The following is an 18,069-nucleotide window of genomic DNA, read 5'->3' on the forward strand; positions in this document are numbered from 1 at the left end:
AAGACTCGCTGCTGGCTGCCTGCCACCACTCGGAGACCTGCACCTTGGTCTCGGGACCCGCTGCCTGCTGCAGCCACTCAGGGACCTGCAGTGTTTTTACCTCTGCGTCCCTTGGGGGAACCGCAGCATTTTACTTAAACCATTACATTGGTGCCTGAGACCCAGGATCTTAAACTGGGTATATTTTTCCACAACAACCACATCTGCCTGAACGCTGACCTCTACACACACCAGCAGTTTTGGTGGTGAGTTTCCCCTTCCGGCCCCCAACCACAGCCTTCATGGCTACGGTTGAGCCCTTCACTGCTTTCCATAGCTAAAAACGTGACCAGGCAACCCGGGGTTGGTCCTCCCACGCTAGCCCTGCACATGCTGTGTGGTGCATTCGATTCAGGGGCCCAGGGGCCCTGAGATTTTCCTTTTTCCTTTCTTTTTTTCTTGGACTGGTGTTTAAACCGATTCTGGCTTCCGAGTGACCTGGACCAGAGCTGGTCAGGCTTTAACACCTCACCTATAGAGAGAGGACACTCCTTCTGTGGCCTGTGGTGTGTTTTTCATGGGTTTTCACGTTTTCAGCTATGGTATAAATCCTCAAACTACACTCTGCCAGTGTCCAGCTGGCTCTTTTTCTCAAACTGTCCCTGCCACCACTACCACTGCCGACAAAATTGGTTAGATCCACAAGGCAGCTGTTTTCAATTCCAGCCTTTGCTCCCCACCACAGCTTGTGGCATGGCAGCTCGGCAACAGGGAGGATCACACCTCTAGGTCTCTCTTCCATACAACACGTGACTGCTGCCATTTTGACTGAGGTTGAGTGAACTTACCACCATCTTAACTGAGAGCCAGGTCAGTTGACCAAGTCCCACCATCTTTACTGAGGTAAAGAACCTGCCTGGTTCCCTGGTGTTGACTCTGTCAAATGTGTGTTTTGCACAGTGGCATGCCTTTGGTAGGGCCTACCAAGTGCATCCTCTTCACCCAATTCCTATTCACGGTGTGTGTGTGTGTGTGTGTGTGTGTATACATACATGTGACTTAGATGCACCTATGTTTACTGTTAAATGTTATAATTGTCTGTTCATTGTATCTCATTCCAGACTCATTCCAGACTACAAAGCAATAAGTCTCGTGTTTTAAAGTGGCATGTACTTTTAAGTTTCTTACAAAAATACAGTATATTTAATTCAACCCCGATTTAAGCTGTTCTTTACTATTGTCACTATTGACACACATCATGGATGAAAATTGGAGGTACAGACATAAGAAGCCAAAACTAACACTGGAAAAAAAAATGGCCTTTTTGAATTGTTCTGGTGAAGCTACATAGCTGTAGGTGGGAAAATCAAAGCAGACTGTTACCTAACAGCCTGCACAAAACTCAACTCCAAATGCATCAGGATCTTCAACCAAAGACCTGATACCCCCAATCGGATAGAGGAGAAATGAGACACACTTAAACTCGTTGGTACAGGGGAAGGATTTTCTGACTAGGAACAGAGAGTACAGGCACAAGACCAACAACTGACAGCTACAGCATCTGGCCAACAAAGAACACCATCATTCAAGTAAAGGTGCAAAACACAGAACGGGAAAAATCCTTCCTAACTCTGTATCTACCACAGATGGAGGACTGGGTCAGGGAAACACAAAGAACTAAAACAAACAACACATCGAGAAAATAATGGAATTCAAAAATAAGGCATGACACTAGACATAGGGCTCTCAAATTTTGAAATATAAATGACTAAGAAAATTTCTAAATATTTAATATCCTTATCCCTTATGGAAATGAAAATATAAACTACTTTGAGATTTCATCATACCCTGGCTAGAATTACTAAGTTTTAAAAATCAAAAACAACAACAACAAAAATTCTGGTGTGGATGTTGGGGGGAAAGGAACACTAATTCATGGTTCTGGTAGGAGTACAAACTGGTACAGTCCCTACAGAAATCAGTGTGGCATTTCAGAGAGAGAGAGAGAGAGAGAATGAGAGTATCAATCTACCACTTAATCCAATTAATCCAGCTATACTACTCTTTGGGATATATCCCAAAGACTGTACATTTTATTAGAAAGATACTTGCTCATTCACATTAACTGATGCTTTATTCACAATGGCAAGGTATGAAAACAGCCTAGATATCCACCAACTAACGAGCCAATAATGAACATGTGTTATAATTTATACAATGTAGTATTAGTCAGCTTTTAAGATAAATAATAAAATTTGCAGGTAAATGGATGGAGCCAGAGGCAGTCCTCCTGAGGTGTCCTGAACGTAGAAAAACAAACATAACATATGTGAATGTTCGCTTTAAACCTTTAACTATGTGTACTTCATTTGGAATACACCTAGAAGTTAGGACATCAGTAAGAGGCCATGGGGAGAGATAGTAAATGGAGTTATCATATAATAGGAGACAATGCTCAACCAGATACCACAAATGAAAAACCAGAACCATGAATGGCCTACCTCTTCTTGGATTGTTAGATAGAAGAATCCCCGTTGATTCCCTCAAACATAACAGGATATTGCTAAGTCTCTGGGCTACCCTCCAGAATTTGTTGGCAAAAAGAATCTACTGCTAAATTATCATTTGAGTCATAGAACATGGACAAATCAAGCTGTACTAACCTAAAGCTTTCATCCCTACTGGCTAGCTTTCATAGTGCTGAAGAGTGCTGAAAGGAAAGAAAAATAATCATTCTCATCCAGCTATAGACCCTGAGAGCTATAATGACTGTTCTGGCAAGAACTGCCGCCTACTGGTGCAAGAATGCCATGAATGTTACGGGAGTAACCAACTTCTAATTGGCCAGAAGGCTCACTCCATGAGATGCAACCTATATATGGCAATGCTGATGGGGCCAAGAATCTGTAGCTGGTTAGATTATAGGGCCAAGGGTAGAACCCACTACCCAGCACAACTCCTAATGACTCAGAGCTATGCTCATTGATTAGTGCACCCCTCAGCCCTCATTAGAAAACCCTCTTCTTGCAGTAGGTGGCAATTTACATAGAGACCCACAACTAGTGAATGTGCAGAAAAAAAGATTTCTTCAGCCCTAAATGACATGTCTGTACTATATCCCTCCTCTCAAGGCTCAGGGATCATCCTGGAAGACAGAGTGTAAGAGCCAGGGGTATTCAGTGATAACAATTAAACCATGTTTTCCAGACATAATATGACAGATGTACTCATAAACTAATTGGGATTGTGACAGTACGTACAAGGCCTGTGCCCAAACTCAAGCTAGGTATGATCAGTTCAGAGAAGGGAGCTGGGCAACATCCCTACCCATAGCCGAGTCACCACTGACATTTGATAGCTGCTTTGATAGGCAAAGCTAAGTGGGTAGGGAAGAGGGGTAGAGCTGGGAAAAAGATCTATGATCAAAATGCATTGTGTGAAATTCTCAGGAATTAATAACCATATTTCTAAAGCAAAAACACAAATGACTTGAGGATGAAATATGTGAAGCACAAGTTAGCTGAGCTATGTCCTGAGAGGTCTCTGAAGAGTCTGTGTGAGAACTGAAGATTTCCTTACCTCCTGAGGTGCTCCGAGAGGGTGACCTCTACTGGAGAACTATCATGTGCTGTGCATGCTCCCTAGACACAGATTTTGCCATTATTTATTTTTTTTTTTTTGGAGATAAAATGATTAAAATAAAAGTTAGTCTCCAAAAGGTTTCAAAAGACAATCTTGTCCTCAAATACCGTCTTCAGTTACTTCGCCCATGAGCAATTAGTAGGAAAGCATGTTTTTAGCCAGTTCCATCTGTGAGCTCGTAGAGTTATTGTTTACAAGGATAACAATCTCAGTCTACTTTTATGAGCTTTGGACATGACAAAATCTGAACACTGAAGTCCAAAAGTATTAGAGTTTGTGACATAAATGTTTATTTTAAAAAGATGTTACTTGCATGAATGAAATGATCTAAAATTAAAAAATTAAAAACAAAAAATACTGAAGAAATAAATTTTGCAATAAAAATCGAAACAACTTGACTGTATCCTAAACTTAATGTACAAGGAAATAATTTTCTTTAAACTTAGCACTATGTAAGTTACTAAATGTTTACTGAATAGATCTTAGCATTAAAAAGCTACTGTTCTCCTTATTACTTGTAATTCACTTTTTATTATGTGTGTGTGTGTGTGTGTGTGTAGGCATGCACATGCCATGTTGCACAAGTAGAGGTCAAGGACAACATTTTGGGGTTCGTTCTTTCCTTCCATTAGATGGGTCATGGAACTGAATCAGCCGTGGTGGCAAGGACCTTTACCCGACCAGCCACCTATTTAACTCTCTCAAAACAATACATCATACTTAAGGTAATTTTATTCAAAATAGTTTCCTGCTGGGCTACACACACAGATTGGCACAGAGGGGGGTGCTAATACTCATTAGCATGAGGTGACTAAGTCTGACTCACTTCGGGTCTCCTCTCCCCTTCCCCTTCTGTTATTCAAATGCCCTTTTCCACCTCCACCGTCACCTCCCTCAATGCTGTGAGCTGCCTCCTGCTTCTGCCATTCCCATCCTAAGTGTTCTAAATCCCACCGTCCACATCTCACCTTTCTAAGTTCATGTCACATCACCCAGCTCTGGATTCTTGAACACATCCTATGGAGCCACTCACAAAAGCTGACCACCAACTCTGGGCCTGGAAGTCCCCCTTCCCTCTCAGTTCTCCGTCACTATTCTCTTTCCTCCGGTGCACAAGGCAAACACTTCCAGGTTCTTCCCTAAGTATTCTCCCATGCCGGAGCATTTGCCAGCTCCTTTCCCTCTCTGGGAAAAGCTTTTTGACCATTAACAACCTTCCCCATCCCCATTCTTCCCCATCGCTTTCCTATCCACGTGTAGAGCGCTTGGCTCCACCTCCTTTGGACTGGAAGGCCCTACAGCTTCCATCGAAAGTTCACTGTGCATCCCCACAAGTACAACGCAAAACTGTTTTAAGTTAAAACACCAAATTTATTGGGTAATAATGAACTATATGCACACACATAGAAAATAAACATTTCATATAATTGTGTATCTTTTTTAAATGTTGTATTTATAAGGACTGAAAAACTACCAATTTAGCAACTGGAGTAACTTTTAGAACCAAAAAGAAAAAGCAAAAATCTACATTCCTTCCATCAAGACTTGATGCTGCATCACAACCTATATGTACTTCATTTTATATAAATAGGTCTTTTCTCTAGCGACTACATATCATAAATTAAGGTTACATGAGTTCTTTGATCATTAGAATTTTCTTATCCAATGATGAGTAGTTAAACATTTCATTTTCGAGACACATGTGTTTGACTTAAACATAATCCCCTTGCTGAAATTCCACTGGAAATGGACATTTCATATGTGATAAACAAAGACTCTATCATAAAGAATATTTTTATATTTTAACAGTTAGAGACAGAGGTTAAAAAAAACTTACAAAATTTAAAATAAAAAAGACAGCATGCATCCACCAGCACAAGGAAGAGGGGAACTGATTCAAGTAGCAAAGACAGGAATAAGAGAGCAAGGAAAGCACGGGTTGGAGAACAGAGGAAAGAAAAGGTAAGAAAGGGAAAGCAACAGATATAAAGTAATAAAGAAAGGGACAAGATGTTTATTAATTACACCATTCTAGGGCAATATGTAGACAAGAAAATGAAACTTGCTTCAAAAGCAAGGTACAGGGGTTTACTCATTCACTGTCTATCCACATGTCATGGTTAACAATGCACACACAGCCCACCTGCAACCAGAAGTGTATGAGTGTTTTGGGAGGCCTAGGCAGTGGACAGTCACAGAAGGCTGTTATTCCTTCATGACCTGTTTTCTTTAAGCAGGGTGTATTCATAAAGGCTCCCATAACGTCTCAAAAGCTATGACAAGCAATGAACCCAGACTCAGCTTTTTGGAATTTGGGAGTTCTGAAGAAGCCCATTCCATCTGTGGGTTGGAGCGGGCTGCAACAAGCCATGCATTTCTGAAGCTGCAGAGACCAGCAATGCTCTGCATGGCAGGCAAGAAGGGATATGCCAATCAGTCATCTCTTCAGAGGAGAGAGAAGCTTGGAAACGAGCAGGGGAGCACAGAGAAGAAACAGCAGGACTGAGACACATCTGGGAGACAAAAGCTTAAAAATTTACTGCCATTTAATCCAGCAGATCACAACACATTCACAGATAAGGAACAATAGGAACCTTAGTTCAAAACAAAACAAAACCAATCCACCTTCCATACTAAAGCCAATTTTTTGGCCGATCCCCAACCACTGATTTTTCAAAAAGACTGTTTACTACTGAACCCAAGAAACACATTGACTGGGATTTAGGATTCAAAAGTCTCAATCCACTTAGACAATAAAAAAATAGAAATCACTCCCCATGATATTTTGTATCAGCTGCAATGTGCTCAATGAGGGAGGGAAGGATGTCTTGGGTAAGCTGGGGAGCCTCAGGCCAAACTAAAACCCTCATAATTGTCGAGGGCCTGGGTCAGTCGAGCCTTCATAATCTCTTTGCTGCTATATTTAGGGAGGTCAAGAAGGTTGTAGCAGGTATGCGCCACAGGTAAGTACTCCTCCCCAGTGGCTGTGGACTGGATGACAATCTGCAGGCTGGCCATGCCATAGATGGGAATCCGGTCGCTGCCTGTCAAGAACACTGAAGAGAAGAAAATGATATCAGTGACTATGCAAACTATCTTCCAGGCCACAGAGGAAGGCATGACACCCTGTGGCTTCCATGGGAACTACAACATTATGTAACAACATGTCAGCACCAGAGTGATGCTCAGCCATGCTCTACGGCCTCTATGGGACACCTGTCCTCACAGATGAGCCTTCACAAAAGCAAAGCAGAGGAAAACTGTCTTAGGAAAAGAGCCTTCCTGTATAAGAAATCAGCAAAGAACTCATGTCTCTGTGCCATCAAGATCTCCACCTCAGATGTCTGAGAACAGAGCCGGCTGGCTGCTGTCTCCCTTTGGGGATCTACTCCATTTCCCCTGTACATAAACCGGAAGTGACCCACCCACACACTCTTTAGGCAGCTTCACAGTTCACTCTTGTGACGCACTGTTACTTGGCAGAAATAATTAAATTCTCATTCACAAAGTAGACAGACGCTGCTGTCTTCTCCTGCAGAGTGCTTTTGGTGGTTGTTTCTGGTTTTTTTTTTTTCTTTCACTGTGGACTTGCCAGAAATTACCACAGTGAATTCATTCCGTTTCTTTCTTTCTTTTTTTTCCTTTTTGTGAGGGTGCTGCAGTGTGAACCCAGGTGGTAGGCAAGGACTCTTGCCACTGTACTATCTGACAGCCCTCAGCAGCCATTTCAAATAATCTGCCATTGCCAAAGGTAGATAAACATCTATCCAGTTGCCACACCTGCAGAATTAATAACACAACAGCAACGAAGAGACAACAAATGCCTTAAATCGAATGTTCTCTAACTAGAAAGGCCTTTTTCTAAGGAAGCCCTTGGGACCTGAAAGAAGGCTTCCCCTGAAAGGAGCAGCCTTCCACCTTCATTCGGCAGCCCAGCCCTTCATCTAACGCATGACACCGCTTCTCAACAGCTTATGGACGTGAGCAGTCCTTCTGTGAGATACCAGTTTTTTTCTCATCTTTGCTCCGTGTGAGCAGCAGAATCTGGAGCTAAGTCCTGCATTAATATTAATATCTGCTTGCTCTTAAAAAGCCAGGAAGTTGTTTGTTAAACCCCTTTTCTGTTTCATGCAGCTAAAAATTGTTATTGTATTCACTGGCCGATTTGTGGGCCTGATTACACAGACGCAGACAGGGAGAGCCAAGCATTTCTAAAGGGCTGGATTTGATCATGGAAGCTAACTCCACTTCCCTCTCTAAAGCTACTGTCTTACTCAAATGTCATGCAGTACCAAGGACTACTTGTGGAATAATTTTATTTCCAAGAAACGGCTCAAGACAGGGTGGGTGAGAGGAAGGCATGAAGAAGGACGCTGACAGGTCTGGAGTTTCTTTTGGAGATGACGAAACGTACCCCGGAACTGCTCTGTGACAGGCTTACAGCTCTGCGAACCCCCTTGCCTGGACACTGCCAGCAGCGAAACTGCATGCTGAGTTATTCAAATCACAACAACGCCTTTATAAATCAAACCTTCTCAGCTTTATCTGGAATCTTTCCAGATTAATCTTTCTAGATTTGGCAAGACAGACTATCACTATGTTGCTCAGACTGATCTTAAAGTCTTGGGCTCAAGTGACTCCCCTGTCTCAGCCTCCTAAGTAGCTAGGGCTATCAGTATGAATCAGTGCTTCCACACAAAGTGACTATTATTTTTAGAGACAGCCAAGATGGGTGAAATGATTCCTTTATCTTCTCGATTCACGTATGTGTACTAATAGCCTAAAAATACATTTTAATTAATATACTGCAAAATACATATTTTCTTGAGTACCTAGTTATTTAGAAGTTAATCTCTGCCTGTGAAATTGGCCATCCTACACGATGTCACACTACAACATGGACAACCCACTGACGTGAGGAATACTTACAGAGAAACTTCTTCTTCTTCTCTAACGGGAACTCATGGAAGGTTTCCCAAAAGAGTTTCACGGTGGGATGCGTGCCTGAATAATCACCCTTGTAGACAGCCGTCTGTCCAAAAGTGAAAAAACAAACAAAACAAAAAACCATGTATCTTAACAGAATCAGGACATTACAGTGCACGCTGGACACCACTTGCATTTGAGAAGGAAACCACCGGGAGGCAGGAGACCCCAGCCACTACTCAAGGGATTGGGTCCCCGCACTCCTATTCGGCTGCTGCTCTCCAGAGCTTACCTCTTCCAGTTCTTCCCAGTTGTAGTTGCTGTTTCCCACCACCATGGCCCTCAGTTCCGCAGGCTGGAAGAGCTCCAGGACTTTGCCCCCACACACCTTGAGGAAGCCACTGGAAAAGGCTGTGTACCACTCATGAACTGAGATTTGAAAGACGTAATTCACGTAAGCATCCACGAATTCTTGCCTACAGGAAGACCAGAGAAACAGGATACACCATAGATTTAACAGAGTCTCACAGACTCTATAAAGTTGCCTTTCAATAAAAGGCAGAGAGAAACAGGAGCAGAGAAAAGTTGAGAAGGGCCCGGTTGAAGTTGCATGTGGGGTAAGCCAGAGGACCCTGGTGGTAAAAAACCAGCAGGCCTGGCTTCTCACGAGCCCTAAATCCAGTGTCAGGTTAAGTTAACAGTGACTTCTCTTATGTGGCAGAAGGGGACACTCACTCCATCTCAACACCTCAGTGCCATAGCTAGACATCATCTTGACAGGGGGCCAGGGAACAGTTCCGAGTGGGAGCTACCGCTGTGGAGGAACAGCGGCTCATTGCCTTCGCAAGTCGAAATGAACAGCTTGCCTGGGTCAGAGGGCTGCAAGTGCCTGAGCTCTTGCTTTCCACTCATAACACTGTTCCAGAAGCAAAGAAGGCAATTTGCACACACGGTGGTGGGGTTTACATCACATGACGATGCTTGGTCTGCACTGAGCATCCTGAGATGCTGTTTATTTTGAGAACTGCAGCGAGGGTCCTTTTGCTTGAGGATCACTGTGGAGACAGTGCTCTGTGGCCACAACCCGAGTCAGAACTTAGCTTAGCAGAACACTCACTCTCCTCCCTGTGTACTGCTAGACAGGGAAGAGCTGAGATGGACAGGCAGAGCCAGGCTCCTGCCAGAGCCGAACTCAGAGCTCTGTTTGCTTCCACCATTCCCGCACTGGGGGCCACTTCTGGGCTTGGATGTCTTCCACTCCTGGAGGCCCAGCGTTGAAGGCCTCTAGGTCAAGTGAGAACCTGCCTGGACTACTGCGGGGGTCTGGCAGAGCTCTCTAAAGTGACTGATTCTTGGCTAACTTGGCCCTCGGCGGCATACAATGTTCAACTGCACAGGGGGAACTGGCAAGAAGCATCACTATTTTATTTTTTAAACTATATTTTCATGTCATGTTAAACTGCATTCTTTCCATGCTCTTGTTTTTCATTTCTTATTAAATGACTTATAAATGACTTGTTAGCTAGTCCTTTATAGTTTCATTGCATTGTAATCAGAGTTTATCTTTTGTTATTTCCTCTTCCTTGGTTTTTATTTCCTTTCCTTCTCTTTTACTTACCCTTGCTTCTTCCTCTTCTCCCTTCCTCCCTTCTTTATCTTATTCTTCACTGTTACTACTTTAACCTTCACGACTTTTTAAACTTTGCGGTTTACTAGACTTTTTTTCCCTACTGTTCCTATTAGTATAGCTGTTGACTTTAGTTGGTTTGATTGCATTTGTCTATCTAATTTATATTGCTAATATTCTTACAGCATTTTGTTTTACTCTCTCTGGGTGGTACTGGTGGCAGAGCCCTCAAAAGAAGGCTGGCCAACAGAAGACTCTATCATTAAGCCGGAAAAGGTACCATCCCAGCGTGCTCATAACCAGTACCCGGAAACACGCAGAGGTCAAAGAGGCAAAGCAGCACACCTTGTCCAAAGTTAGCGATTGTACGCAAATCTGAAGATTCTGAGATGGCCAAAGTGCCCAGTAAGTCAAAAGTCTAGGGTTCTGTTTTGCTTTGGTTTTAAAATGATCAGTGCCTTTGAAGACCATCCAAATAAATAGATAAGTGAAGAAAAGATGTCAACTGAAGACCTAGATTAGAAATTCAACAACCTGAGAGGGAATGTTCAATACAGAAGCACAGAATCTGTGGCAGGGGGGACAAAGGAAAAGAGAAGAGAGGGGGAAAGGAGAGGAGGGCGTTGAGAATATGAGGATGGGAATGAATGTAAGAATAAATGGGAATAAATAGATAGATTTAAATTCATCACTAAATTAAACAAAAACCTCAATGGATAGCATCACCAATATACTATAGCAGGCAGAACACAGATATCAGGATAGACAACACACCAATTCAGAGGGCAATCACCGCTACACTATGGGTAGTGTACAACTAAGTGTCTGGGGCACAACTAAGAGATTAAGAACTACAAATCTGTGATGCACTAGAAGGAGCTGACATACAGAATGAATTATTGAATCATTTTCCCCCATACAATTCTCCAAATCTAGGGAAATAGAAATAGAAATCCAAGTACAGTATTTCCAAACCACAAAGCAGACAAGCTCTTTATGCGATATTATGGCATAACTGTCATAGCGAAGGACAGAACAAGAATACTGAAATCTCAACAATGTGTGAATACAAACTTATCGAAACAACACCCTCAGATAAGGACTCTGAGACCAGGGGAAAAATGAACCAACTATCCAATCCCTGAAACGAAGTAACTGCCTACTGTTACTGTCTCAAGCAAGGTGATCCTTTGTACGAGAAGGAGGATTAAGGGCTTTTCTGGACAACCACTAAAACTAGCATTGCAGAAGACACTTAAAGGAACACTTTACCCAACCCAGAGGAACGGTACCCACAGGTTTAAGAGTTCAGCAAAGAATTCAACATTATTACGTCAGTAAACCAGCAAACCTCTGAGATGAAGAAAGGAGATGTTATTACACACTTTACAACATTAATCATGAGTGTAAATGGTCTTGTCAATTAAAAGACAAAACAGATTAAAAACATTAACCTATTTTCTTATTGGCATACACAGACTGGACGTTAAAGGACGGAAAACAATACCGCAGGTGAAAAATCTGAAAGCAAGAAGAAGATATACTTACATCAAGCCCATCATACCTGTGAAAATTAGTCAGAAGGGATAAATAAGTTAACTCTAGATCAATAAAGAGAACATTCCTTCACCAAGAGATAACAATTAAAAGTACATGTGTGCCAAACAAACACCAAACAGTACTGAATGCAAAGGGACCCAGAGGTTCAGATATAATGAGAGTGGATGAATGTGGTACTCATTCTCACCAATACATAGGTCATCCAAACCAGAAACACGAGCCAAGAAACACCAGAGGTAAACCGTACCACAGAACAAGTGAACTGAACATGAGCACCCAAAGAACACTCCATCCAACAGCTAGGGAATAAACATTCTTCTTAGCAGCCCACAGAACTTTTTCTAAAACAGAATAGGCCACAACGCAAATCAACAAATACAAAAGAAATCAGAATTTTTTCTTTATCTCATCAGATAATAGAAGGAATTCAGAAATCAACAGTCAGGAAAACTCTAGAAATTAAGTTAGTGCATGGAGACTGAGCAATACACTTTGATGACCAATGTGTTACATAAATCAGAGAAAAAATTAATAAATTAATAGATTCAAAGGAAAACCAAAATACAACTTACCACAACCTTAGGAACACAGCAAAACTAGTTCTAATAAGGAACTTTAGAGCCATGAGTGCCTACATTGAACTTCAGAGATTTCGCTGGGCAGTGGTGGCACACGCCTTTAATCCTAGCACTCAGGGAGGCAGAGGCAGGTGCATCTCTGAGTTCGAGGCCAGCTTGGTCTACATAGTGAGTTCCAGGACAGCCAGAGCTATTACACAGAGGACCCCTGCCTTGAAAAAATAAACCAAACCTAACAAAAACAAACAAACAAACAAACACAAAACAAAACAAATAACTTCAGAGATCTCAAATAAATAACCTAACATTTTGGAAACAAAACAAATATAAAATTAGCAGATGGAAAAAGAAAAGTAAAAATTAAGACAGAAATCAATGAAATGACAACTGAAAACAGCAGAAAAGATTCCGATGTGTTTGTGTGTGTAACAGGACTAGAGCCAACTTTGTGTGGAATGGGGTAAAAGTGAAAGTATTTATGCTATATAATCAGGCATGAAACAAGGGTGTCTACACTCCCCACATTTATTCAATATAGTTTGAAATCATAGCCAGAGCAAAAGGCGAGAAGAGAAATAAAAGGATATAAATAGGAAAGGACAAAGTATCTCTATTTTCAGACAATGTGATGCTATCCTTAAAATGTCATAGACTCCGCTACAAAGCTCAGATCTGATAAATACTTTCATCAAAGTAGCAATATACAAAATTAATGTAAAAAGTCAGAGACTTTTCTATATACCAATAACAGACATATTGAAAAATAAATCCAACGGAAATGAAATTGTCAAAGAAAGGCTTGCATTGCCATATTGACTTTTTTTGGTTATTACCCAAAAAAGCCCAGTTATAGACCCAACCTTTGCCTGTAATTACTTTCCTTTCTTTTGGAGGTGATAAAATTCCCTGACAAAAGCAACTTATGGGTAAAAGGGCTCATTTGGCTCACAATTCCACATGCTTTATGGCACGGAAACCAAGGCAGCAGGGACGTGAGAGAACTGGGCACATTACATCTGCAGTCAAGAGCAGAAAGCAATGAACTAATGCATGCTAGCGCTCACTTTGTCCTGTCCACTTTATACAGCTGAGGATCCAACACCCAAGGTTGGTCCTGCCTTCAATTACTGTGGGTCTTTCCACATCAATTAGGGTAGTCAAGACAATCCCACAGGGCAATATCAGAGATTAACCTTAGGTGTGCCCAGAGGCTTGGCCTACCTCCCATCTAGGCACCCAGTTGACAATAACCACCACAGTGTTCACCAGTAGATAGATACTAAAGTGATACACACACACACACACACACACACACACACACTATTACTCAGTCATAAAGGCTAAATTATATCATTTGCTGGAAAATGGATGGAGTCTGAAATCATGTTAAATAAAAATGTCAAACTCAGGAAGGTACACACTGCATGTTTTTTCCCATCTGAGTAATGTAATCTAGATTTTAAAAAGACAAAAAAAAAAAAGTACAACTTAGTGGGTGGAGAAAGTGATGGGGTACTAAATATCATCAGAATTCATCATACACAAGCCTGAAAATGTTACCAAGAAATCCACTAATTAAAACATGCAATACAGAAATCAAGCCCCCAGGCTTCTGAAAGAGCTGTCAGTGCTGTTAATCACTGAAGTGCGTCTCTAGCCTGTACCATGATTTCTTGCTTACCACTGACTTGGAATCACTCCCATCCAGCGAATCCATAAACAACACTAAGCATCAACAGCAGCTCCTCATACCTGACCTGAAGTCAGTCAAACTTGGACAATGACAAGACAAACTTCCTCTAAACAGGCAGCCTAGAAACTCACGTGAGAGACGCACCTACGAAAGACATCTACATGCCCAGGTCTCATAGCAACAGCACAAATATGAACGGCCAAGTCAGAAAATCTCCCCACAATTCCACCGGTCCTATAAAAACATTCTCAAAAATGTCTAGATGAACCTCAGGACACAGAATATAAAAGAACAATCATAAAATAATTCATGAAATAATTCAAAGAGAGAGAGAGAGAGAGGGAAACAGAATGACCCACACAGAAGGGAGGGGAAGAGGGGAGGGGAGGTGCCCAAGCTAACTGGGAATGCTGTGGGCGGCAAAGCGTATGCCCAGTGACACACCTCCTCCTCATAATTGTAATTTTGTTATTGTTATGAATCGTAATACAAATATTCTGGAGAGAACTTCTGCTCTAGGGGATCAGAACTGATAGACTGAATGAATATCTATCAAAGGGGGATTTACTCACAGGCTGTGATCCCACTAATCAAACAATGGCTATTTCCAAATGGAAAGAACAAGAGTTGTCCAGTTTGCAGTCCTAACCTGGTGCTGGAGCCCTAGAGAGCCACTGATCATCTGTCTACACTGGAGTCCTGGAGCAGGTTCTAACACCATCAACACAATGCCTCTGAAGCAGGGCAGATGACCGTGCCAGAGAGAGTGAGCGCAAGCCGGCCAAAAGCAAAACACTGCCTTCTTCTGTGGCCTTTTACATGGGCTGACACCAGATTAAGAGTGTGTTATCTTACCTCAAATGATCATATCAAGAAAAAACCCTCACAGAAGTACCCAGCTGCATGGACGATCATGGATACCAGATGTTGTCACACTGGCATTCAGAATTAGTCAGCATAACAGCCAGGTTAAACTGAAGTCATCAGGGTGAGCCATAGATGGAATAGAACCTTAGAGAAGGGACAGATCTGTATCTATAACGCATGGGAAAGATGCTATGAGGAGATGGGAAGGCATCCAGCACAAGCCAAAAGAGAGGCCTAGAACCTCTCTTTCCCTCACAGCCCTCAAAAGGAACAAACCCTGCCGAGACCCGTGTGGACTTTGCCTCTTTAACTATTAAGCAACCAACTGCTATTGTTCAAACTGCCTGGCCTCTTAGAATTCACTGCAGCATTTTAGCAAACTAACATATACACTCAAATCCTTATATGCCAATTCTAATAGCATCATGATCAACACTTTTAAAATAACTATCCTCGAATTGTTTCAGGGTACTTACTAATGACCAATCCCTGTAAGAAGTTCTAGGATATACATTAATTCAATGAAAACTTTGAGTAAATTGTATAATACGGAATTACATGTCAATAAAAATAAACACACAAAACCCTTTGAAAGTTGACATAATTATTTTGAATTAAAAACTGAGACTTTTAATTAACACATGGGTAAAGGCAGGAATTGAAACCAGGCCCTAGCATGTACTGGAGAACATAACCATTTCACCTAGCTCCTTCCCCCCATTTGCCCCCTTCCCCCAGCTCACCCCCACCTTCTTTCCATTTCCTGTATGAAGTTGCATGAGAGGTCAGAGTTCAACACACACCACCTCATCTACACTGTTCCTCACTATGTGTTACTGTAGCCCCGACTGTGTACCAGAGTGGATAAAGCCCACCAAATGAGACATGTTTATACAAGTGCTGTATGCATTGCAAACACTTTTTGGAAATCTTAATCATATTCAGGGTCATTTTAAAAGCACATCAACCTGATTCTGAAGTTTATATAAAAGGCAAAGGAACTAAAAACAGGCCAAACAATTCTGAAAAGGAACCAGGTTAAAGGGCTCATTATCTGAACCCATGGATCTATTATGAAGCTATGATTATGAAGTCTAGTGTTGATGAAAAGTCAGACATGCAAATGAATACAATAGAAGAAAAAGTCAGAAACAGCCACATGTATAAATGCAACTGATTTCCAACCAATCTACTAAGGCAATGTGGCAGAAAAGTAGTATTGTCCTCAAAGTCAACAAATGGTACTGAATCAGCAGGACATTGTAGGCAAAAGAAGTAAATAAATAACCTTAGACCTACATAAAAGTTAATTCAGTATGGGCCACAGCCTAAAATAGAAGCTTAAACTATCATATTCATAGAAGAGAGTGCAGGGACAAAGGTTTTATGACCTTAGAATTGGAAAGACTTCTTGGGCATTATGCCGAAAGCTCAATCCACAAAAGAAAATTTGACAAAATGAACTCAGCCCCAAATTTTAATGTCTATTGCTAATCATTTTAAGTCTTCTGATTTCTATTATAAAACTAAAAAGTAGGAATCAAAAATGTTAATATATATTTCACAAAGAACTCACATCCAAAATACATAAAAAAAAAACCTTAAAACTCAGTTTAAAAATTAGAAAATAAGTAACAGAAGATGAAAGAATGGTAAACACGCACAGCTGGAAATATTCAGAATCACTCATCACCAAGGGTGCTAGGGGCACTGTCATCCCAGTACTCAAGAGGATGAAGCCAGTAAGGTCAAGGTCTGGCCTACATATTTAAGACTCTACCTCAAAGCAGAATGTGTACAAGACTATAACTTTCATCCATCACCGATATGTAAGCAAATGAGCACAGCCATGTGGAAGGAGCGTGGCAGCTATTTATGAAGTTAAATATACCAAATAATCCAGAGATCCCACTGGTAGGCATTTATATAAAATAAAGATGTGTTCATACAGAAATCTATAGACATGTACATAGTGGTATTATTCATATCTTTTAAAGCTGGAAATAACACTATTGGAAACATTTCTCAACAATATAATGGAACAAATTAGTAGTATACATGATAATACAGATGAATATCAAATGCTTTTGCGTGTGAAAATGACAGATTCCGAAAGGCTACATGTGATTTCATTCATGACAACTTAAGAAATACAGAATTATTAAGACAGTAGACAGATCAATGTATCATGTGCATTGTAGGAGAAAGGCCTTACGGGTATTTTAGGGTACTGAAGTTACTATATCATGGTGCTTACATGAAAGCATTTGCTTGTGAAAGCACTCCCCAAATGCTGAATTTTATCAATAGTCTAGTCTAAGTTTTAGGATCTTTTGAGTGAAAAAGAAAAAGTCTTAAAGGGTAGCTCAGCAGCTAACTCAGTGGCTCCTAAGCCTGACCATCTTAGTAGATCCCCAGAAAATACATGGTGCAAGAATAGGACTAACACACATTCCCACCACAGAAAACATAACCACTCCATCAACACATAAATACATAAATGCAATTTAAAAAAAGAAAAAGGGAGAGGGAAGTAAATCAAACTAAAAGACTCACGAGTACATTAAAATACATTTTGTTAGCATTTACTTTCTTTGATCAGAGACACAAAAATGTTTGCTTTTAAAAGACATTATGCATAATTTTCTTTTGCATATTAATGCAGTAATTTTATAAAAATTATTCCGTGCTTACTATGTACCAGCACTAAATGATTTACACATAATTAATTTAATAAACGTAAGAACCAAAAGATAGAAATTCCTTTCAGAATTCATAAGCATAACTCTGGCAAGACCCAACATAGAGAAAGAAAAACCTAAATCGGTAACAAACTCATCCTCTAGAAAACATTTAAGATTTGTGCCCTGCCCTTGATTCAAGCTCTAAGGAGACAGGAAGGACCCAGGGTTCAAGGGCACTGTAATCAGGGTGTTAGAAGCTAGCCTAGGTTGGCTAAATAAAAAAATAATCCTCCAATTCTGGCTTGTATGGGTGAGAAATTAAAGTGTCCAATCATTTCATTATCAGAAAAACAGCATTTGATATTTCTGGTCTTTTCCAAAGCTCTTACATGCAAATTACAAGCAGATCCAAAGAGCAGATGGCTAACTGCGAAGTGTTTGGTGGCAAACGGTTGCGTCTGCATCTGTAGGTCCGGAAGAAAGAGAAGGACCAAACACATGCTTTTCAAGATG

General features: G+C 41.1%; 1 protein-coding gene across 1 annotated transcript in view; it reads right to left on the minus strand.

The window, feature by feature from the left end:
- Nucleotides 1-4,971: 4,971 nt before the first annotated feature.
- Nucleotides 4,972-18,069, minus strand: part of Herc3 (HECT and RLD domain containing E3 ubiquitin protein ligase 3) — a 99,536-nt gene continuing 86,438 nt past the window's right edge. The window contains exons 23-25 of the mRNA XM_075983950.1: nucleotides 8,840-9,023; nucleotides 8,551-8,653; nucleotides 4,972-6,677 (exon numbers count right to left, since the gene is read on the minus strand). Of these exons, the coding sequence (XP_075840065.1) occupies nucleotides 6,469-6,677; nucleotides 8,551-8,653; nucleotides 8,840-9,023 (496 nt within the window). The 3' untranslated portion in view covers nucleotides 4,972-6,468. The remainder of the gene's footprint in view (nucleotides 6,678-8,550; nucleotides 8,654-8,839; nucleotides 9,024-18,069) is intronic.

Source organism: Microtus pennsylvanicus, chromosome 8 (assembly GCF_037038515.1).
Source record: "Microtus pennsylvanicus isolate mMicPen1 chromosome 8, mMicPen1.hap1, whole genome shotgun sequence".
Taxonomy (NCBI): domain Eukaryota; kingdom Metazoa; phylum Chordata; class Mammalia; order Rodentia; family Cricetidae; genus Microtus; species Microtus pennsylvanicus.